General features: G+C 56.8%; 5 protein-coding genes across 5 annotated transcripts; 1 reads left to right on the top strand and 4 right to left on the bottom strand.

The window, feature by feature from the left end:
* Positions 1-1,665: 1,665 nt before the first annotated feature.
* F5144DRAFT_497702 (uncharacterized protein) lies at positions 1,666-5,008 on the bottom strand (the record flags this gene model as incomplete). Its single annotated transcript, XM_066786222.1, has 5 exons — positions 1,666-2,126; positions 2,176-2,385; positions 2,452-3,498; positions 4,081-4,405; positions 4,631-5,008. 5 exons carry the CDS (start codon positions 5,006-5,008, stop codon positions 1,666-1,668), a joined length of 2,421 nt encoding a protein of 806 aa, XP_066639548.1.
* A 936-nt stretch (positions 5,009-5,944) lies between these two features.
* F5144DRAFT_605357 (signal transduction histidine kinase) lies at positions 5,945-6,668 on the bottom strand (the record flags this gene model as incomplete). The annotated part of the gene is made up of 3 exons (XM_066791423.1): positions 5,945-6,194; positions 6,418-6,590; positions 6,648-6,668. 3 exons carry the CDS (start codon positions 6,666-6,668, stop codon positions 5,945-5,947), a joined length of 444 nt encoding a protein of 147 aa, XP_066639547.1.
* A 4,747-nt stretch (positions 6,669-11,415) lies between these two features.
* F5144DRAFT_340159 (uncharacterized protein) lies at positions 11,416-13,379 on the bottom strand. Its single transcript, XM_066784222.1, has 2 exons — positions 13,116-13,379; positions 11,416-13,020 (listed from the first exon to the last, which is right to left on the bottom strand). Exon 2 carries the CDS (start codon positions 12,883-12,885, stop codon positions 11,581-11,583), a length of 1,305 nt encoding a protein of 434 aa, XP_066639546.1. The 5' UTR covers positions 12,886-13,020; positions 13,116-13,379; the 3' UTR covers positions 11,416-11,580.
* A 495-nt stretch (positions 13,380-13,874) lies between these two features.
* F5144DRAFT_496699 (IKI3 family-domain-containing protein) lies at positions 13,875-18,117 on the top strand (the record flags this gene model as incomplete). Its single annotated transcript, XM_066786163.1, has 5 exons — positions 13,875-14,074; positions 14,153-15,120; positions 15,176-15,958; positions 16,006-16,348; positions 16,401-18,117. 5 exons carry the CDS (start codon positions 13,875-13,877, stop codon positions 18,115-18,117), a joined length of 4,011 nt encoding a protein of 1,336 aa, XP_066639545.1.
* A 147-nt stretch (positions 18,118-18,264) lies between these two features.
* On the bottom strand, positions 18,265-20,971 carry F5144DRAFT_339830 (uncharacterized protein). The gene is made up of 5 exons (XM_066784220.1): positions 20,513-20,971; positions 19,831-20,430; positions 19,526-19,777; positions 18,939-19,470; positions 18,265-18,818 (listed from the first exon to the last, which is right to left on the bottom strand). The coding sequence occupies exons 1-5, from the start codon at positions 20,698-20,700 to the stop codon at positions 18,486-18,488; spliced, it is 1,905 nt and encodes a 634-aa protein (XP_066639544.1). The 5' UTR covers positions 20,701-20,971; the 3' UTR covers positions 18,265-18,485.
* Positions 20,972-22,065: the final 1,094 nt, after the last annotated feature.

Genomic DNA, 22,065 nt, shown 5'->3' with positions numbered 1-22,065 from the left:
GCGGTTTCTCACCGCAAACCTAGCCCCTAATCTCGTTCCGCGAACTTTGGTTTGCCGATATGCAGACTTCTCCGCAGTTGCGGAAAGTACTGAGTCAAAGTTGGAGACGCGCCGTACACACATGCGTCATCGCACGGAGCCTATCAACAGGTGACACGCCGTGGGAGGTGCGCGATCAACTTTGTTTGACGGTTTCGGGGTCGAGGTCTTTGCGGAGGTTGGGCTCTCGGTTTCCGCGGTTGCGCACAGCACGTGTGTGGTGTCGTGCGCAATCAGCGGACCACCGAAACCGAGTCGCTCACATCTTGCCTATCATCTCCTGCGCCACGCCTTTGCCATTCCCCTGACGCAAACGGTTGCCAGCGAGGGTCTGTACTTGAGCCTCATCTTCGGCGTACCTCATGGCTGCCCGAAAATCCCTGAGAGCAGCGGGCTTTGCGGCGAAGCTGGGAATGAATGCAGCTGTGATCGCCGGGCTTTCGTCTATCGTCTTATTCTCAAAAGCTGGCACCATTGTATTCACGTACCACAGCAGCTAGTGACAGCTAGCTAGACCGAGTCCATAGGGTATCTATCTATTGCCGGTCTGAGGCTGTATCTGATAAGGACTCGATCAAAGTAAAACCTATTATATGGCACTAATTCTTAGAGAACCCTCGGCCATCGGTATCTCTCCCCCATTTATCTTGGCATGCATGTTACCAGACTAAATAAAGCGTTGCAGTTCCCGGGTGTGCGTCTCCCAGCCCGACGTTGATGCTCACTTTGGTGCTTAGTAACTAACCCACGGAGGATCACGCCGCCATCATGCAAGCCACCGGATCAGCCACTTGCCGTCATTGCTAAAAAGAAGGCCGATAGAGACCGAGAGAGCAGCCCAGCGGGCCCCACGACGAACCAGATGCAGTTCCCGGCCACATGGTTCCCGAGGGAGCAAGGCTCTGAATGCTCATGCAAGCAATGCATGCCACCCTAGGACCGAAGTGGACACCGGTCGAAGCTATGATCGACATGTCGTCTTTGTCGTGGCCCAAGAGGAATGGCGAAGATCCGAACCGTGTAGTTGGGTCGCCGGACCATACGGTTGACTGGGATGACTTGGTCTTCATCCTCGCGCCTCGATGCTCGACCGACGAAGACATTCCGCGGAGACCTGCAGAGCGAGATGACACGATCCGCAAGGACTGCGTTGGGAAGACTTCGAACCTCTGCATCGGCCACGCCGGTTTCCCGGGTGGGGGAAATTGGCGGCTCTGCGACACCAATGACGTCCCAGCTCGCTGGTTGCATCTGAATATGGCCATGGTCGTCCGTCCTGTTGTAACCCCCCCTCGGGCAGGACAGCATGACTCCGCTTCCCCAAGTCAGACCGGGAGATAGCCAACCAATCCGATTCGGCGCGAGCTTGAGAATCAATCAAACTCGGGCCTCGCAGGCCAGTAAAGAACGAGATCGAGTCACAGTTCCCTATATACCGCCCTAGCGATTTGGCGGTAATGACGCCGCCGCCCAACCAGCTCAGAACCGAAGACAACACCAATCGCTGGCCTGCACCCATGACCGTTGGCAGACGTGTCGTCCGGTCACGGGAAGTAGATACCGAGCCTCCCAACCCTCTCTATGCTGCTCTAGTTTGGAGTAAGACGCCCCAATCACTGAGCCGCCCTACTCTGGACTGCAGAGCACCTTGGCCTTGGATATCACGTTCCGGTATTGCAAGTGCCCACCGCTCTCGTCACCCCGTTTGATAATGCCCGGGAAGGTGACACAGCAGATCTCCCTGTCTGCCAGGCTGTCCTCGTCTTCCCCCCCGATGTCTTCCATCGTCTCGCCGTTAAACATGATGCACTGGTGGGGAAGGATCTCGGGCATTTCGATCTTGAAGACCGCCTTTTGTACGGCGAGTAGACGCGAGAGTTCGATAGCGCTGTGGATGAGTGCTTGTAGGCCTTGATCTCGAGCCTCTGTTGATTTCGTGTGTGTTAAGGGGTCAAGGAGGTCGTTGACTTTGGAAACGACGGTTTCAACGACCTTGGAGGTTTCGGTCTCGAGCTTCTCGCTGGCGTCCTTTTTGATGGTAGTTAGGGTGAGGGATCGCCACTGGTTGACCGACTCGGGTGATGATGCTATGAGAGAATAAGCATTTCTCTTTCATCTGTTGTTTGGGTATCTTACTAGAGGAGAGGAAAGCCTCGACCTGCTTCATCTGCGCAGCCACGTCGGTAGGAAGGCCAATAAAATAAGCGCCAAACACGAGCTCCACAAGATACCGCGAGACAACCGACTGAAGCAAATGGATTCTCGATGTCGAGGCTAGCTCTTCGTACATGGGCACCAGACGGGCCAATTCCGATATCGTATCCTCATGGGCGCCGGGTAGGTCTGCTGCCGTTAGTGCCCGTCCGACCCGTCTCGACCTCATCCCAGGCCCAGAGACCCGGAGACACTTACCAAGCTTTGCCCGTCTAAAATTTACCAGCACCCAATTTTGCAAACCATTCCCCAACCGTGCCATACCCTCCCCGAAAACCTCATCGCTCGTCTGCGCTTCCCCATCCGCCCGCGTGCTCACGCTGACCCACTCCTTCAACCCCCGGACCTGCGCCTTCAACTCGGCAACCTCGTCCTCCCTCTTATCCAGCATATCCCTGACCCGCTCCCACGCGTCCCTGATCTCCCTCACCTGCCCATCCACATCCACGGCACCCTCCACGATCCCATCCATCCCCCCATAAACCTGACCCTGGCTGTGACCCAGACCCAGCCCCTGATGTTGCACTCCACCCAACCCCAACCCCACCCCCTGCCCCTGCCCCTGCCCACCCGCCGCCGCCACCTGCATGACACCCACCGACTTCTCCAGCGCGGCGTACTTGGCCTGCCAGAAGGCGGCGGTCTCGCTCTCGGCGCTGCTGAGCTTGTCCAGCTCGCGGTGGAACTCGGACTCCATCAGGGCGAGCTCGCGCTCCAGCGAGGCGATGCGCACGTCCTTCTCGCGGAGCGCCGACTGGCAGGTTGCGATGGCGGCCGCGGTGGCGGTTGTGTTTGCTGTTGTGGTTGCTGCTGTGTTTTTTTGGGGTGGGGAGGGGGAGGGGGAGCGGTTTCGTGCGGCTGCGGCTGCGGCTGCGAGTGTTGCCGGGGCGAGGTGGGGACTGGCTTTGGTGGTGGTGGTGGTGGTGTTGTTGCGAGGGTTGTCGGGGGCTGGGGAGGAGGTGCCGCTCAGGGCGGCTCGTGGGGGTGGTGAGATGAAAGTGCTGCTACTGCTCGGGTTGGTCGTGGCGTTGGCGGTACCTGCGTTGCGGGTGTTGTTTGGGGAGGTTCGGGTCGGTCGTGGGGGAGAGCGAGGGCCGTTCGTGCTGCTGCCTTTGGGCCCGGCCCCTACGAAGGGGCGGCGTTTGGCAGGAGGAGTCATATCTGTTCGTGGCATATCGTGACGGCAAGGGGGTTGTTGGCTTCGTTCTCGGTATCCTCTGCTACCGTACCTAGTTGAGGGGGAAGCTGTTTGTATTTAGATTGATATAAGACCGGGCTGAGGGATTTGCGGACAACGAACTGTATTACTACATGGCACCGACCAGCGGTACATATGCTTTCTGTCAAAAATTGCTGACCAATGTCGGGGGCGAAGCTTCAAGTTTTGTTGCAGCTGCCTGGCCGACGCGGAATGGCTGCGTCTTTGTCGTGGCGTGGTGGAATGAAGCGCTAGGCGACCAGGCGACTGGGAATGAGCTCAGCACACTCAGCCTTGTCCGATCTGGCGACCAGGGTGTTATTCAGCGCTAGGAACAGCTGATGCGGGGGTGGTCCAAGCTTATTTAGGGACCGTTAGAGGCACCAAGTGGGGCTGGCCCCTGAGCTGCCCTTGCTGCGTAATGGGGTCAAGCATCCCATCGAGCCCATCTACCTAGGTACATACATGGAGACTCACTTCTGGGTGGACCAACATATCATTTCTCAGATGGCTCGAAATCCAATTTTAAGTCCAGACGAGACGGCGTGCCTAGAATGCAACCTCGGCCACCACTTCATACGCCTCGTCTTCCTCCCCGTCTATGACCACCTTTTGTGCTCCCATCTTACATATCGCGACCTTTTCGAGCGGTATATCCTCTGCCCACACCTGGTCCTCATACCGGTAAATGATATCTGTGGCATCGAACACCAACCGCTCTCGCTTCCGCCCTCCTCTGCCCCCCCTGCCTCCTCTATTCCCCCGTCCCCTACTCCCACCGCCTTCCCTCCCCTTCCCCTTGACATACACCGTATTCACCACGGTAGCATGCAACAACAGCGGCCGCCCTTCGTCGGCCATTAGCTCCGCGTCCTTGAACACGTCCCGCACCCTCTCGCAAAAGGCCTGGAGCAGCCCGAACCGGTCAACGGGAGGCGCGTAGAGGACCGCTGCCTTGTCTGCCGGCTGCATGCTCGCCAGGCCTCTCAGGGTAATCTTGGGCATCTCCTCCAGCTGCTTCTCTCCTCCCTCTTCTACAAGCGCCCCTACACCCTCCCCCTTCCCATTCCCCTTCCCCTCAGCACCAAGCCCACTCCCACCACCCCCTCCCCCCTCCCGCCCCTGCACCTGCACCTGCACCTGCCCCTCCACCTCCCTCCTCGCCCTCCACTCCTCCACCACCCCCCTCCAAACCCCCGCCAACCCCACCCCAGCAAGCACCTCCCTCGCCCTCCCCAACCCTTCCTCCCCATCATCACCACCACCACCCTCCACCGCCGCCCCGGCCCCCACCGGAAAACTCATAACCCCCAACGTCAAATGCAGCGTCCCCAACGGACGGACCGCATCCGGCGGGAGATCAACACCACCACCACCACCACCCCCACCAAAGCCAAGCGCCGCACCACACACGTCGGAGCGGAAGGCAGACAGCGATGTGGCGAGCTGGGCGCGGGCGCGGGGGGAGGCGGTCAAGGGGATGCAGAGGAAGTGCGTTGGTGGGGTTGGGCGCGAGGGTGGTGGTGCTGCTGTTGTTGGGGTTGTGGCTGTGGTCATGGCTACTGCTGCTGGGCGGGTGGGGAAGGGTTTGGGGGGCATTTTTGGGTGTGGTTTTGTTGCTTGGTTGGTTGGTGGGTTGTTGGTAGAGTAGGTAAGTTGGGTTGGTAGAAGCAAAGATGTTGGTGTAATAATGTTGGAGTTGATGGATGTAAATGGTGAACCGGGAGTGGCTGCGAGGTGGGGCCGTAGTCAATGAGGCGATCTTAGACAGGCCTTTTGGATGAGGTTTGTCTACTGTGAATTGTGAATGATCCCGAGTTGGTAGGTCCTTCAAGTCATTATTTCCTGTCATTGGTAGTGAGGTGATGTGATGTGAATGGGGAAGGGAATTCTAGCTCCTCCCACTGTTGAAGAGCAATCAAAGCATGGTCTGTGCTTTCCACTCACTATGGCTAGGTTGTAAGAAAGTCAACACTTGCTGGCATTTCGTCCGTTAACACCCCCATCCCAAATCACTGTGCACCATAAATAGCCCATGCTCATAAAATGTCATCAATGGTGGACTGGGCCACAGCCAGAAATCTAGACTACCCTCGACCAAGACAACTCTAACTTTGATAGGCCAGGGATGCACATACGGCTACCCATACCCAGATAAACCAGAGCCCCAAGGCCGTTTATAAGCAGTGGAATGCCTCACGCTCACTATGCACATATACCCCGCATATCTCATAGGCAAGCCCCTTCTGCCCGTTGGTATCTTGACTCGTTGAAAACATGGCTCGACCGGCCTCGCATTACCCTCCTACCCACTAAGCAACCGCTTGCTGCTGCCTGCCCATTCGACATTGTGCACCCTACCTGTCCTAACAGAAACCAGCCGTCGCCCCCCTTGTTGTCCGTTACCGGCCGGGTGTTGATCCGATGCCCAATCGAGGGAGTCTTGCCACAAGCGTCGCACTCGGTGCGGATAGCTCGCTCCAATGTGCTTCATCACTCCTCAAAGAACCTCGTCATTCGATTCTCTAGCTCATCTGTGTCCAGCTTCACTTGTTTGAGGGCCTCAGAAATCTTTTTGAGACAGACCTCCTCATCAGGCTCGGGGTTGCCATCAACGGTTTGTCTATGGCCGTATTGCTGGATGATCTGGCAGCTGTCCTTTATCTTGTTGAACCCGAGAGTAGCGGAAGAACCCTTAAGAAAGTGACCCAGGCTAGAAAGCTCATCCAGGTTGCTGGCTTTTCTGTTTGTTGATATAAGGCTATCGTTAGTCTGATTCCGACTTGGTTTGTTTCTATGCAACCCCGTATTTCCCCATCCCCTTCCCTTTCTTTTCCTTGGGATAGGCAGAGAAAGGGGAAGAGAGATCGGATTTAGCTACCGTGAAAGCCGCCATTGGGGACTGGTAGAAGGAAGCGAAAATGGCCTAGGAGGAACGGAACACCACCGCCGGGAAGAATACTTACAAGGCGGCCTCTATTTTCTGAAACGTCTCTGTCGCTTGCTCAAAGAAACCGTACACTAGAGGCTTGCTGAAATCACGGTCTGCCTCGCTCTCGTCCATCTCGAGAATCTGCGAGAAGGTCGCATCGTCGACGTGATCTCCGAATTGGGCCATTTCGTCAATATTTGGGCTGTCCTGTGCATGCGACCTGTGTTAGCAACCGACACCATATTTCACACTGAAGCCACAGACCCTATCGTCAAACCCGTTCATAGTCTCGAAGCGGCACACAGTGGCGACCCTGGGATGTGAGGGAGGGGTAGGAGGGGGGTGGAAACCGACAACGTGGTCGGGAGCCGAGCTGGGTAGGGAAGGAAGGCCCGAGGCCGAAAATAAAGAATAGGTAGGTAGGTAGGTAGACAGGAATAAGCTCGGGTACTGCCCAAGGCTGCAGTCTCGCTTGCCCCAAGTTCTGTACTATTTCCCAAGTACCTGGACCCCTGCTGCAAGCGGGAAAAGGATGTCGCGTGCTACCTCGTAGGATGGCACACACAGGAACTAATGGTGGGTGGTGATGGTTGTGGTGCTAGTGGTGGGAGTAGTAGAGAGAAGGCACGCGATGGGTTCAAGTACCTAACCGATGAGAGAATAGGTCACCGCGGGGTAGGTACGGTCAGGTAGATGGGCAATTTTGCAAAAATGACATCTGAAATCGGGCTTACAGGAGACTGCGTCTATCGATATGAAAAGCACGGACACAGAACACAGGCAAAGCTTCCAAACGGAGGTTACCAGCGTTCGGCGTTCGGAAGGGACCGTGGCCAAGGTGGGGATATTCTCGGGAGTTGGGAGGCTGATTTCTCGAGTCAACGAAGGGCCAGCAACCCAGAGCGGAGTGAGGTGGGGCCAACCTGTCACTTGAAGAAGGTGTGGAAGATTCGAGGCGCGTTTTGCGATGGGGAGGTGGAGGGGTGGCGGATACAGAACAGAACCGGCGCTCACAGATCGTCAACGTTAAAGCAGCAGTGACGGAGGTGATGATGGAGATGCAAAAATTTATGGCGGGGTGGGAAAAATGGAGGGGCAGACAACGCTGGTTCTGGAGAGGGACCTCCGAGAGGGGACAGAATTTACTACAAGAGGAAGAGGACTCCAAAAAGGATTTGGCCAAAGTGGAGGGTCAAACCGTGGTGGGGAGGTCGGTGGACGATCAGGATGGTCGGTCAGGATGGTCTTCACAAGGCCCCCAGAAAACTACAGCAGTTGGTGGAGGTACCTGGTAATCATGCACAAAGCCAGATGCCACATTGATCGAAATGTGGAGAAGTAAGTGGGATTCCGGAGCTGCACCAATTTCAATTATCAAATACGTACCTACCCAACAGGGAGGTGTGATGACCCTGAAAAGGCCTTTGCCTTGTCCTACCTGGCTCTCTGTAATCCCTCCCTGTGCCGCTGTGCAGTGTGAAGAAAGTCATCAACCCAAGACTCCAAAGGCCTTTGTTCTTTTTGGTCACCTGGCAAGCTATTATCTTGTGTTCTCCCGAGTCCTTGCTCGTGTGATATTTCTCCAGGCCCTACGGTGAGGTAAGCTAAAATAGTTCACTTCCGTTTTGAGGTGTGACGTAAACGAGTGGGCTGATTTTGGACCCTTGAAGTACCACACACCAGATTCGTTGTCTTCACTCCGAGGTATCTCACCCCATCACGACCTATTGTCAGTGTGGTAGCTTCAAGGTTTCTTAACGGAGCACCGAGTGGTAAGTATTGGAATATCATTGTTTGTGCATCCTCCAAAAATGCTTGGTTATCATGTACATAATGCAGGGGTTCGCATCCTCTCAAGTGGGAGTCCAATCTTTTTTTATGTATCGTTAAAGCGGGTACATTCCGGCTGCCCCGCACTGGTAGCTCAACCCCGCAACCGCACCTTCCATTTCGAATATTTTTGGTTTGGTTTTGGAAGGGGTGAGATGTACGTGGTTACCTGTGATTCTCACTCTCACCGGTTTATTGATTTGATTAGGCAGCTGCCCTGCACGTGCCCTAACCAGCTTTTACAAGTACAGGGTTCCAAACGGGCCGCTCCTAGGATCGACAATCGAACTCGGCTTCCTTTCTTCGACCATCACTCATACACTGGTGTGTCTCCCATGGAACCTAACCGCCACATCGAAAAGCCCAAATGTCCTAGGAAAATATTGGGTATCCCTAGTATCAAGCATTGATGATTGTGATGATATGAAGCACCCGAGCGAACGGATATTTGATCTCCGTGATGGCATTTATCCGATCCTCGGGTCACTCAAGAACACTCAACACCCAAACGTGTGACAGCCCACCATAACTTTTTCTCGTGGCCCCCCAATGGAATGGAGACTGCTCGAAGCCGGGCAAATGCAGGGACCGATTAGCCCCCATCCCAGTACATGTATGTGCTACGGTAGACCTCCAATGCTAACAGATCGCCGGTCACTCTGACGTTGCCCTGCATTTACGCCCGGGAATTGCGGCTAGCTGCACAACCAGCCACCCAGCCGGCCAGGCTCTTTGAAATACACTGATCACCACAACGGCAGATGGCTCAAGGACGGACATCTTCTGCTAATTGTCCCTTCAGTCTCTTCACCATAACCCCAACCAGCCACCCTGGCTCGGCGCCGAGAGGACCGACCGTTATGCGATCGACGAGCGCAGTCTGTGTGTACTTCGACAGAGGATCTGCAAGTCGTGAATCCCCACTCGGAGAACAAATCCAACACCAGCCGCCAGGTGCTCTATCGCCAGCGAGAGCGCATCCGGGGAATCTCTGAGGCACCCTCGCTTTCAGGTGTTGATGGCCAACCAGGTTTCAAAGCCCATGGGCAGGACCTTGTGCTCTCTGTACTCCGCGTGTCTTCCCTTTGCGTGAGTTATTCGTTTAGGCGAGCGCGGGACGGGCTACGCCAAGACAACCCCACGGCGTCTGGACCCCTTTCCCGTGCCCATCATTGCCAGGAATGGTCATCCTTCAGTGGGGCAGCACACGTTCATCTGTTCCCCGACGTCATTCCGCAAACTGTCGTCATTGGGAGCACCACCCCATCTGGGACGTTGCATGCATGGGTCCCGAGGAACCCACACCAAAAGAAGTTTGCTCGCCCGGGAGAAAACTCGGCGCTTGACGAGAGGAAAGAGGGCTGCTAGGTAGGCATCAGCTGGCCAGAGCCTTTTTCCTTTCAGAAAACGACGAGAGAATCGCTGTCTACAACCCAGAAGAACCCTTTCGTTTGCCACCGCAAGATGTTCTAGAACACGCTGCCAATGTTTCGGTGGGGGGGGAACGACCGGGCGGTTCCTTGGAAAAAGCGAAGGGTTGCAGGCACCGCGTGCGCTGGTGCCTCGTCGCCCCGACTGACCGGATATCGGCACGTCGCTGGTTCACAGAGACAGGTCAGCCAGAAACATGGAGAGCGGGGTTTGTGGCTTCCGCCTCTTCTTCCTCCCACGGGCTTTTGAAAATCCAAGAACGGTTAGGTTCGCGAAACGGAGAGCCGTTACTGTGTACAGTCCTGCCGCCCCGTCGGATCTTCAACAGACGTGGACCCTGAAGCAGCCAAGGGGGCTGCAGGGTGCTATTACCGCCGGCCCGGCACCTGGGCAATGCTAAATCGTCGGAGCCGGACAATCCTCCCGATGGCAGTCCCCGCCCACCCAACAACAACACCAACGAGGAGAGGCTCTCCTGATCACCATCTGAACGTCGTTTGAGCGGTCACCGCGCGTCGCTAGTCCACCCTTGGATTGAAACCGGTGTGTGACCGTTCCGAAGCTCGAACAGGAAGGCTATCAAGATCTCGACCCCCCTTGCACGTTTGACCCGAGTCAGGCCCCCCGGCCAAGCCTAAACGGAGCGACAACTGCCTTTTCATTCCTGTAGCCGTGCAAGTACCGTGGCTCGGGGAATTTCGACGCATCTCCCCGATAAGCAAGCTATCCTGGCCGAGCCCGGGACGCTCTCAAAATGCCGCGGAAATATCCCACCATTCAGCCAGCCTTGCTTTTCGTGAGCAAGAAGCCAGAGACGTTCGAGAAAAACGAATACAAAACGTTTCCTCCTGGTGCTAACTCCGGCGGGGATGCTCACCGCATCAAGCTCCTCGAACCCACTTAACCACCCAGAATTCATTGATCCTTAACGGTAATCAACAAAGCCTCGCGGCTCTCTCTCTCAACCCCCCGGCGTCCCTCGGGCATCCTAACCGACCATCACGAGGCGTAACCTATCTCCCTTCCCCCCCCCCCACTAAAGAAGTAGGCAGGTAAGCAAGCAGACGGGCGGCCCCGTCCCTCGCTTCACCACTCACCACTTGTCCAGTTCAACCAGCGGTCACTTTCCACTTTCGACCGCCGGAAGGCACAACCCAAACGCGCCAGACCAGGCCCAGACCCTAACAGATGGGCCTGCCGAGCGATGCATGCGCCGACTTGCATAGTGACACTTTTTCAAAAAACCGGTTTTTGCACCCCGCGACCGCCAGTCGTTTGCGTCGTGGTCTCCCCCCCTCCGGCCGTGCGCCTGGGTCCAGAACCCTCTCGCGAGCCTCCCTCTTGTATGTAATATCACACGCGCAGAATGGATCCAGTTCTTGCTGAGGTGGTGGATTTTGCTGCCTGCCCAATCTATTTGTGGTCGCGGTTGGTGAATGTATCTCTCTCTCTCGTTTGTCCCAAGGGATGGCCATGCATGGGGGGGTTGGAGACGTGGGGTAAGTGAAGGGGGGGTGTAAGCCATGGATGCATGTTGATATGGAAAAATGGGGAATTCTTTCTTTTTTTTGCCGGCCGTGGGACGGGACGGTCGGCGCCGCGTGCATGGTTGGATGCACGGTTACGTTTGGAACCCTTAAATTGGAAGCTTGGTAAGTCCGTTGTAGGGCGGTGATGGTAGGGTGGGAGAAACGTAGTATCACGGATCAACAGGCGGTCTGGAGATATCTCAAGGCAAGGTGGGCTTTGAAATGTAACAAGTCCCTATTATTGCCCATAGCTGTGGGCTGTCCAACGCCCGCGTGGGGGTTCTCAGCCCAGCAGATGGGGGGATACGCTGATAATAATTATGCTGTAGTAATGCGACGCAGCAGGCGTCGATTAGATAACCCCTGGTAGCCTTATGGCCCCCAGCCTTGCCTGCCAGAGCTAGCCCTCACAAAAGAAGGGAGTTCTTGGCCACGTTGAACAACCACGCAGCGTCGCTCAACAACCCGCCATCCTCCTTCGGCGGCCGTTCATCCAATGGTACGGTGGAATTCTGGAGGCTCTTCAGGGTCGCGGCCCGTCTTGCGTCCCGCTCTTCCTTCCTCTCCTCCCACGACTTGGAACAGCTGCCCTCCCCATAGTCTTCCACCTCGGGGTCCTCCTCCTCCTCCTCTTCCTCATCATCCTCGTATTCCCGCCCCATCATCTTATCCACAATCCACGCCAGCACCCCCCTCTGCTTCGTCAGCTTCCGGATATACTCCTCGTCCGCCTCCAGGATCTCGTCTTCGTCGTGCGTTGGATAGCCAAACTCGCGCTCCATGTCGATGTTCACAAAGGCCGCCCCGGCCAGCGGCGTCTGCTCCTCACTCGACTCCGCCGCCGCCGCCACCTCTCCGAAATAGTCCTCCGCCACCTGCGGATCGTCCTCCATCGATGCCAGCAACTCGGCCCGCCGGATCTCTGCCGGTGTCATCGGCCGCCGGCTGCGGCTGCGACTCCCACTACTAAAATGGCTCTGCACGGGCGACACCAGCGTTGACGGCAGCGCGGACGCCGACGCCGAGGCGGAGTAGTCCCTGCTCCCGCGGCGGCTGGCCTGGGCGCTCAGCGCGGCGCGGCGTTCGCGCTCCCAGCGCTGCTGCCGGTGGTGGAGGATGCGCGCCTGCGGGGTCAGGTCGTTCTCGGTCGGGGTGGTGAGGGCCAGCTCGGCACGGTCGGGGAGGCTGGAGGTCGAGTTCGCCCGCGTCACGAGCCACCCCTGCCCCTTGGCGTCGCGCGCCTCGGACGCTATTACGGCGCCGACGTGGAGCAGGAGCTCCGTGTCGGGGAGGATGCTGTCGCGTCTTCGTGCTGCTGCTGCCGCGGCGCTGCGCGAGGGTTTGGTGGGGCGGGCGCGCCAGCTGGGGCTGCGGCTGGCGTAATTTGGGTCGATGGTGTTTGTGGTGCTGCTGCTGCTCTTGGGAAGTTGGATTGAGGATTTGCTCTTCGTTAGGGCCGCCCGGGCTGGTGAGTACGGGACGGAGTGGTCTCGTGACGGGCGGCGGAAGGGCGGTGGTGAGTGGGACAGGATGACGGGAGTCGTGGGCGCGGATCGGCCTTGGATGTAGGATGTGTATGGGCGAGAGAGTGCGGTGGTGTCGTACTCTTCGCGGGGTAATAAGGTAGTTAATGGTGCGAGTGTAAGATGGCTCGCTGCGGCGCGGTTCTTTCGCCGCAATGACGGGGTCTGCAGGTTCGATGCAGGTTCCATTTTGTCGTGATGGTCAATTGTAAGATGGGAAATTGGAATTGTGTCGGGTATCGGTAAGTTGGATGAAAGTTTGAGAGCAGAGGTGGATCTGAATGGGCCCAAGATGAATGATTAAGTAGACGTCAGGGCCGAGCACTGATTCGAATGATCACAATCAGCTTTGGCCCTCCCGATCATGGAAAGAAGGAAAGGTGCGAAAGTTGCCCGCTCCCTTGCAGCAGCTCTCAAACCTTGCTGTCAATATTATTGCTCTCATTGGCTAATTGGCCGATCAGCATCGCTCCACTGGGATGACCGCCACCGAGATCCAAGGTCTGGCCCACGGCCAAGCTTGTAGTGGGGACTTTTAGGGAGGCAAAATCTGGCTGATTTGCAGCTCATCCTTTTGTACCTGGTACTTTCCAGCCACACGAAATCACCCTGCACCCAAGGTCTGCCAGGAAGGTCTGGCCCAAGGCCAGGTCTGTAGTCGGGACTTTTAGGGAGGCAAAATCTGGCTGTTTTGTAGGCTCATCTTTTGTACCCGGTACTTTCAAGCCACGAAAACACCGTGCACCCAAGCTCTGTCAAGATGAGATGCACATGGATGGGGCTCAACTCATGGTCAAAACCACCAAACAGTCAGCATCACCTGCTGACTGTTCATCTGATGGGATGAAGGGCTCACCAAATACTTGGTGGTTTTGCATCAGCAACTCTGATTAGGTTTACGGGCTGATCTCCCCAAAAAATCACCTCCGTGAAAATTGCACAATATTTTTCCTCTTTTTTGCCACTCTACTTTCCACAGGTGGTTTCAAGCCTTTTCTGCAGGGGATACAGGCGGCTCAGAGGGGTAACTTGCAGCTAAACTCCCCACCAAAGGCCGACTTCACCCGAAACGAAGCCGATTTTTTAAGAGAATGAACTGACCTGCCCACATAGGTAATTAGTGCAAAGCCAGCTTTGACTCACATAATTATAACCGACAAGCCTTCCGACCGGTCGAGATGCGGAACCTGCGCAACATCGGGCACGGCGTCTTCCGGGTCCCGGATTCATCCTCGGCAACTGCCCTTCCCATTTCAGCATCTTGCTGGGATGTTTCTCGGGATGAGGTGATTGTCGCATGCGGGCCGACCCCCGGGGATGCCCGTATCGAGCTACTCCGTATTGCGAAACATGCCCACCACATATCACCAGCACAACTGTAAGATTCAGTCATCATTTTTATTGTTTTGATTTCATTCTTAGGGGTACAAACTAAATGTACAATCTACAATAATAGGCAGTCACAAAGCATCGCATCATGGGATGCCTTGAGCCCAAACGAAAATGGCGAGCCAGATGCCATCCTGGGCATGCACTACTTCAGCGACACTTTGACAACATGTGTCATTATGGCTGGTGGTGACATGATCACGGTTACTGAAGACGAAGAAGGCGTCGCTATTCCCGGCGAGGCCCATGTCGAAATTGTAGGCACTCTTTCGCCCTCTATCGCGGGGGCCCGCTGGTCCCCGGATGAGGAGTTGCTAGTCGTTGCTACCGGGGATGCGAAGGTGGTGTTCATGAGCCGGAGCTGGCACGTCATTACCGAAGTCGGGCTCTCGGTCGACGACTTGAAGCTCTCTAAGCACGTCTCCGTTGGATGGGGCAAGAAGGAGACACAGTTCCAGGGGAGAGGTGCCAAGGCCAAGGCACTTCGCGACCCTACCATTCCTGAGAAGGTGGATGAGGGCACGCTGAGCCAGAATGACGATGGCCGTTGCAGCATCAGCTGGCGGGGCGACGGTGCCTATGTCGCTATCAACTTCCTCCAAGAAGGCGTGCGTCGTGTCATCCGCGTCTACAACCGTGACGGTGAGTTAGACAGTGTCAGCGAGCCGGTCGATGGCCTTGACGGGAGTCTGAGCTGGCGGCCTGAGGGCAACCTGATCGCCGGTATCCAACGCCTCCCTGACCGCGTGGACGTGGCCTTCTTTGAGAGAAACGGGCTGCGGCATGGTCAATTTACCCTCCGCGCCCCTGCGGATAGCCCTGACGTACTCGACAATGTGGCCCTGGAATGGAACTCCGACTCAACGGTCCTTGCTGTGATATTGAAAGACCGGATCCAGTTGTGGACCATGGGCAACTACCATTGGTATTTGAAACAGGAAGTACTCTGCGCGGATAGCAATGGTGCCAACGGCCAGAGGCCCCTTTTCTCGTGGAATGTCGAGACACCCCTTCGGTTCGCAGCGGCGGTCGCGAGTAAGTTTTACCGGCATCCTTTTTTCCTGCCACCCCGGAATCTGACAGTTGCCAGGCAAGGTGCTTGTGAATGAATACGCCCTCACGGTATCCCGAGGGCCGATCACGGCTCCGCACGACCACGGGGCTGTGGCGGTTGTCGATGGGCAAATCATCAAGTTCACGCCTTTCCGAACATGTAACCCCCCACCCCCAATGTCTATGTGCGAGCTCGAAGTCGAGTCCCCGATCATCGATGTGGCTTTTTCGACCGATTGCTCCTCAATGGCTGTTCTTCACCGAGTTGGTATCAGCTTCTTTACCCTCGAGGCGAAAGGCCCCCGCCTCTCCAACCCGAAACTCTTGAGCATGGCCCCATTTGAAATTACAGACTCTCAATTCTATGACGAATCGTTACTTCAAGTCGGCTTTTCCAGCCCGAGCGAACTTCACGTCCTTCGCATGGCGGACGACATCGAGTTGTTGCGATGCGAGTTTGGCTCCCAGGAGACCAAGTCATGGTTCAAGGTGGATGCAAGCTCCATCGTGACGATAGCCTCACCCGGCTCTGCTTCGATAGAAGGCGTGGTGGCTCAGGATTTGTCTGGCGGGCTCAGCAAGATTTTTGGTGGAGAGAGCACGCCATTGTTCGTCCAGTTTCCCACTTTCCTACCATGGACCAGCTGCGCTGTGCATGACGGTGAGCCCCTGGCGTTTGGCATGTCGAGGAGCGGACACCTTTACGCAAATTCGCGGCAGCTTGCGAAGAACTGTACCTCGTTCCTCGTCACAGACAGCCATCTCGTCTTCACCACTAGCAATCATTTCGCCAAGTTTGTCCACTTAGCTTCGGAACAAGGTTAGTAGCTTTCCTCGCTGATGTGGCGCAATCTCTAATCTTTACAGAACTCGACGTCCCGGCGGACGATCCCGAGAAGGACGAACGGTGCAGGAGCATTGAGAGAGGCGGACGGCTGGTCACTGCCATTCCCACCAAGATGGCATTGGTCCTGCAGATGCCGCGAGGCAACTTGGAGACCATCTATCCGCGTGCCATGGTGTTGGCTGGCATTAGAAAGCTGGTGGAACAAAAGGACTACGGCTCTGCATTTGCAACATGCCGGACTCAGCGTGTGGATATGAACATCCTGTTCGACCACCGCCCGGAGCAGTTCTTGGATAACGTGGGCCTGTTCCTTGACCAGGTGAAAGACTCGGCCAACATCGACTTGTTCTTGTCGTCGCTGAAGTACGTGAAGGTTCTGTTGGTGCTGTGCAGCACACGTGCTGACTTATTACAGGGAGGAAGACGTTACCCAGACAATGTACAGGGACACCAAGACTGCCGGCTCGCAGCCACCCGACTCCAAGGCTGCTGTTAAGCCAGGAAAGACCAACATTGTTTGCGAAGCCGTCCTGCAAAAGCTCCGAGCGCAGAGGAAGGCCAATCTCCAAAACATCATCACGGCCCATGTCTGCAAGAGTCCACCTGCGCTCGACGATGGTTTGCTTATGGTTGCCGAGCTGATGCAGGAGGACAGCGCCCTAGCGGAGCGCGCTGTCGAGCACATCTGCTTCCTAGCCGACGTCAATCAGCTTTATGACCATGCCCTGGGGCTATACAACCTGGATCTCACTATCCTAGTGGCCCAGCAATCCCAGCGAGACCCCCGCGAGTACCTGCCGTTTGTGCAGGAACTCCACAAGATGCCAGTGCTGAAAAGGCAGTTCACCATTGACGATAAACTCGAACACTGGGAGAAGGCTTTGGACCACCTAAAAGCGCTCAACGACTTTGAAGAAGTCAAGAGCTATATTGTCGAGCACACCCTCTACCAGTATGCCCTCGGAATCTACCGCCACGAGGAGCAGCACCACCGCGCCATCACCGATCTCTTTGCTGCGCATCTTAAATCCACCTCCCACTTTAAGGAAGCGGGCCTCGCGTACGAATCTCTCGACAACTTCTCCGACGCAACAGACTGCTATCTAAAAGCGGGGGCCACCTCCTGGCGTGAATGCCTCTATGCAGCGCAACAACAGAACCCGCCGATCTCGCCCGCCAAACTCTCCGAAATTGCCACCTCCCTCGCGGACGCCCTCCGCGAAGCCAAAGACCACGCCTCAGCAGCCACAATCCACCTGGACTACCTCGCCTCCGTCCCCTCCGCGATCCAGCACCTCTGCAAGGGCTACCTCTTCGCCGACGCCCTGCGACTCGCGGCCCTCCACAACCGGGCCGACCTGCTCCCCACAGCGATCGACACGGGCCTCGCCGAAGCGCTCTCCTCCTCCACCGAATTCCTCGCCGACTGCAAAGCCCAGCTCCACGCCCAAGTCCCCCGCATCGCCGAGCTCCGCCTCAAAGCCCGCGAAGACCCCCTCGCCTTCTACGAGGGCGAAAACCCCTTCGGCGGCCGCACCGCCGGCACCACCGACATCCCGGACGACATCTCCGTCGCCGCTTCCGGCGTCAGCACCTCCGCCAGCCTCTTCACGCGCTACACCAACAAAGGCGGCGGCGGCTCCGTCGGCACCGTCGGCACGGGCGTCTCGCGCGCCACGAGCAAGAACCGGCGGCGCGAGGAGAAGAAGCGCGCGCGCGGACGCAAGGGCACCGTCTACGAGGAGGAGTACCTTGTCAACTCGGTGCGGCGGCTGGTCGAGCGTGTGGAGGCGGCGACGGCGGAGGTTGAGAGGTTGGTTTGGGGCCTTGCCAGGCGGGGGATGGCGGAGCGGGCAAGGGCGGTGGAGGAGCTGATGGCGGGGGTGGTGGAGGCGTGTCGGAGGGCGGTGGGGGAGGTTTGGCCGGTTGATGATACTACTGCTGGTGGTGGTGGTGGTGTTGGGGAGGGGGGGGTGGAGCCGACGAGGGATCCGGCTGCGGAGGGGTATAGGCCTGGTGGGGGGGATGGGGTGTTGTTTGATAGCTTGGAGGCGATGAGGGCGAGGCAGACGCCGCCTGTGGTGGGGGCCTTTGAGAGGCTGTCGTTGTTGGGGAAGGGGAAGTCTGGGTGATGAGGGCGGGGCGGGTAAAACTTGTGTGGTGTTCTGGGTAGGGCATTTTGGGTGAGGTAAAAGCGTTGTTTGGCTATTTGGTAGGTTGGCTATTTGGCAGGGAAGAATAAAAGGGGGTTGTCATGTCAATAGATATTGCATCTAGGGTATGGCAGTAGGGGTTGGCGGAGTGAAATTCATTGCTTTCAGTACAACACAGTCCCGTCCCAATCCCTGTGAACCAGGGCTTTCCTATATATTACCCAATCGGTCAACTCCTCCCTCATAGCATTAACAACTCGATACCTCCCCGCCACAAACGCTTGGCTCGCTCCCAATCCAACCTCATCAACAACCACCCCATCACCCCCTTTCAACTCCAACACCTATCAATGAAACTTCGCATCCACCCTCCCATACCTGACCCCATCCACCTTCAACTCAAACCCCAACCCCGCACTATCCACAATCATCTCAAGCGTAAAATCGAGGTTATCAAACTCGACGCCGCGGGTGGTGGTCAGGCGGGTGAAGAGGGAGCGGGGCACGGCGCTGAGGTCGGTGGTCAGGGTGCAGACGTGCACAAGGTCGCGGCTGTAGGCGCGCGGGGGCTCGTCGGCCTCGCAGGCGATCAGGTCGTCGGTCACGACGAGCGACTGGCCCGAGCGGAAGTTGCGCGTGTAGTGGAAGGCGATGGGTTGGAGGGGGGATATTGCCTCGCCCTGGTGGGTGGTGGGTGTTAGTATTGATGGGAGGGTATGGTGGTAGTATAGGTTGGTGGGAGGGTGGATGGTGGTAAAGGCTGCTGGGAAGGGAGGGGGAGGAAAAGGGGGGAAGCTCACCTTGGCGATATGCCACTGCATCCGGTCTGAAACCATCCAGCGCTCCCACAGAGGCGACCAATACCGCTCTGTGACCGAGTGTTTGGCCTCATCGTAGATGGTGGCATACGACGTGCCGTAGTGCATACGGGATTTGCGGGATATCACCATGTTGCCCTCGAGGCCGCGCAATACGGCGCCACGCACGACGGCCGTCCAGGCGTAGACGGGCTGCATCACCTCGATGGAGGGGTGCTCCGTGAGATCACTGGTGGGGTTGGAGTTGGTAGGTATTTTGGTGTAGGGGGGCGGTGCGGCGCTGGTGAAGTGGTCCTTAAGCCGGCGGTAGAGGTAATCGCTTTGGCCGAAGCCGCCGACGAGGATGATACCCGAGACGACACCACCCTTGGCGCGGAGGGTGTCGACCTGGCCCTGGACGAGATCGCAGACTTCCTTGACGACGGGGTCAAAGATGTCCTTGATTTGTTCAGCGGTCATGACGAGGAAACCCGAGTCGAGGCCAGCTTCTTCGTCGTCTGGGAGGCCGGGAAAGCTATACAGTCACAGTCAGTCTGGGATTTGCACGAAATGAGGGCGGAGTTTCTTACGGAACATTTACTTCCTGGTGCTCGTCCTCGTTGAAGTTGCGCTTAACAAACTCCTCAAAGTACCGGAGCCCCATCTGCCATGTCTTGCCCTTCTTCGTCTTCATCTCATCAAACCGGCTCTGGCCAATGCGGGTTTTCACATGCTCCTCGAAGCGGTAGTTGAGAAAAGCGCTTCCACAGAGTCCGCCTGTCCCGACCGCAGACTCTTCCACGCGAATCGGCTTCAGTGAGACGATTTTGTAAGCAATCAGACTGTTCACTCGTCAGCATGCTAGCATTTTCCTCGGCCCAGCTGGGGTTCTCACTCGACAGTGCCGCCACCGCCATCACAGACGATAAAGTTGTCCCCAATCTTGAGGTTATTTGGTTGTATAGCTTTGAGGGTGTAGACAGCAGCCGCCTCGGGCTCGCTGATCATCTGAATCTGCGACTGCGAGCCCATACCAGCCCTCTCGGCCGCCTGGAGCGTTGTGTTCTTGGCGGCATCAGACCACACGGCAGGACATGTCAGGACATAATCGACCTTGGTGGACGCCATGAAGGACTCGCCGTACCGTCGGCGGAGAGTGTCCATGGTGTGCTTGTATATTTGCGTCAGGTAGTCGCTCACGGCATCGACGACTGTCTTGTTGTACCGCTTGAGCTGGGCGGCCGTCTCTAGGGGGCTGACATAGAAGGGCAGCTTCTGCGAGCGGTCAAGAAACAGCTTGATGCACCGGAGGCGCGACTCCTCGGGGCGGAACTGGAAGCCCCATTTTACAGTGGGCGCGGTCCCGGGGGCTGCCCCGGCTGGGAGGTCATAGGAGATTTCAGTCGGGACCTTGTCCGACGTGATGCCATTACCGCCCGGCCATGTCTTGATGATTTCGACGTCGTCTGGTGTCCCGGTGTAAACAGCAGCAACCCTGATGTTGTGTTAGCCGGTGGGCCCCTGAAGTGAGACACGGGAACGGGCGTGTAAGTGAAGTAGAGCAGCCGAACACTCACCCCGAGAAGGTAGTCCCGAAGTCGACGCCGACAATAAGCCGGTCGTTGATCGATGGCGGTTCCACGGCTAGGTCTCTAAGTGCACCGCCAGGAGTTCCAGGAGAAGTTGCCGAGTTGTTTGTGAAGTAGTCCCTGCTCTTACGGTTCCTCTGGCTCGGAGACGAGTGCATGGGCAAGGAGATGCTCATGGTGACGGCGGGTCGATCTGCTTCCCTGCGACGTGCTATACGTTCATGGCATGAAGATAGAAAAGCGATGCAAGACGGGCCGAGGCACCAGCAGCGTCAGAGACGAGCGGGACGGCTTGCCGCCGGGTACCGTCTTAACGAGGATAACAACCAGAGGCACACCAACCAGCCTCGCCCGTATATAAATAGGTAAACAACCACAACCACCAACAATCAACTCACAAAAACGTAATAATGGAAATATGAAAAGACAACAATTAGAACACCAACAGATACCCTCAATAAACAGCCCCCTAAGTCAGCCTCGCGCCCTAAGGCGACGCTTGATTATGAGAATCGCGAAGGAAGAAGCCGAGGCAGGATGAGCTGAGATGGGATGAAAATGGCGGGGCTTCCTTTTGGTGGGCTGAGGGGCACGAGCGACACTGGCGGGCGGGCCCTTACAGCGGGAAACAACCAAATGACGTACCCGATACAGGGGCGGCGGGCTGGTAAAATGACCGGCAGGAACTCAAAGAGATGCCGTGACGCAAGCTACAACAATGCGGCGGAATGGCCTGGCGGGCTGGCGGGCTGTCGTCGAGTCCTGGCGTATCGAATGCTGCTGCCTGTGTGATGCAGATAACCCAGGTGGTGTGTGCGCAGGGACTCGGAACCCCAAGGCGGGGTGCCCTGGGCGCGTGCCTGGAGTGCCTGGCTGGCATGACTCCAGCCTCAGGGGTCAGCCTCTGCTGTGTCTGTGTTCGTGCCTGAAAAGTGGGGTTTGCTTTCGATGTCGCCATGAGATGAGGTTAAGGTCACGTGAGTACCAGGTTCCGAATCGAGGTACCGAGGGCATCTACAACTTGCTGAGACAGAGGCGAGTCATTTGACGCTGCCGCGCGTCAATTCCAAAAGCAGGCGTCTCAAAACAGGCATCGTCGGCAGTAGCCGTAAAAAGGAATGACTCGATGACTCGAGGACGGACTCGATGACTCGTTCAACTTCTTGTCGAGGCAGGCATACCAAGGAAGGAAGGTGTCGATGAGTCAGGCGAATTTCGAGTTATAGATAGAATATTGGAATGGGAGAAAGCAAACAAGCAACGAATGAAACAAACAAGACCTGCATCCAAAAGCGCCCCAAAAAGCCTCCACCTATCATCAGGAGGCGGAAAGCAACAAGATCTGATAAGTGACCAGAACGAGAGACAAAAAGGGGGTGGCGTCCAACAAGCAGAAGGAAACCCGCCAACCCCAAAAGCAAGCCACTGCCGCCCCTAAAAAAAAAAACACCAAGCACAGAATCCCCCCGAAGCACACACGCACAATCATCACCTCACCATTCGCCAAGTACCAAGTCAACTAGCGTATGTGACGGGCGATC

This window comes from Chaetomium tenue (genome assembly GCF_020726465.1).
Source record: "Chaetomium tenue strain MPI-SDFR-AT-0079 chromosome Unknown F5144scaffold_6, whole genome shotgun sequence".
Taxonomy (NCBI): Eukaryota; Fungi; Ascomycota; class Sordariomycetes; order Sordariales; family Chaetomiaceae; genus Chaetomium; species Chaetomium tenue.
The sequence above is the reverse complement of the archived record's forward strand: the minus strand, read 5'-3'. Positions and strand labels throughout refer to the sequence as shown.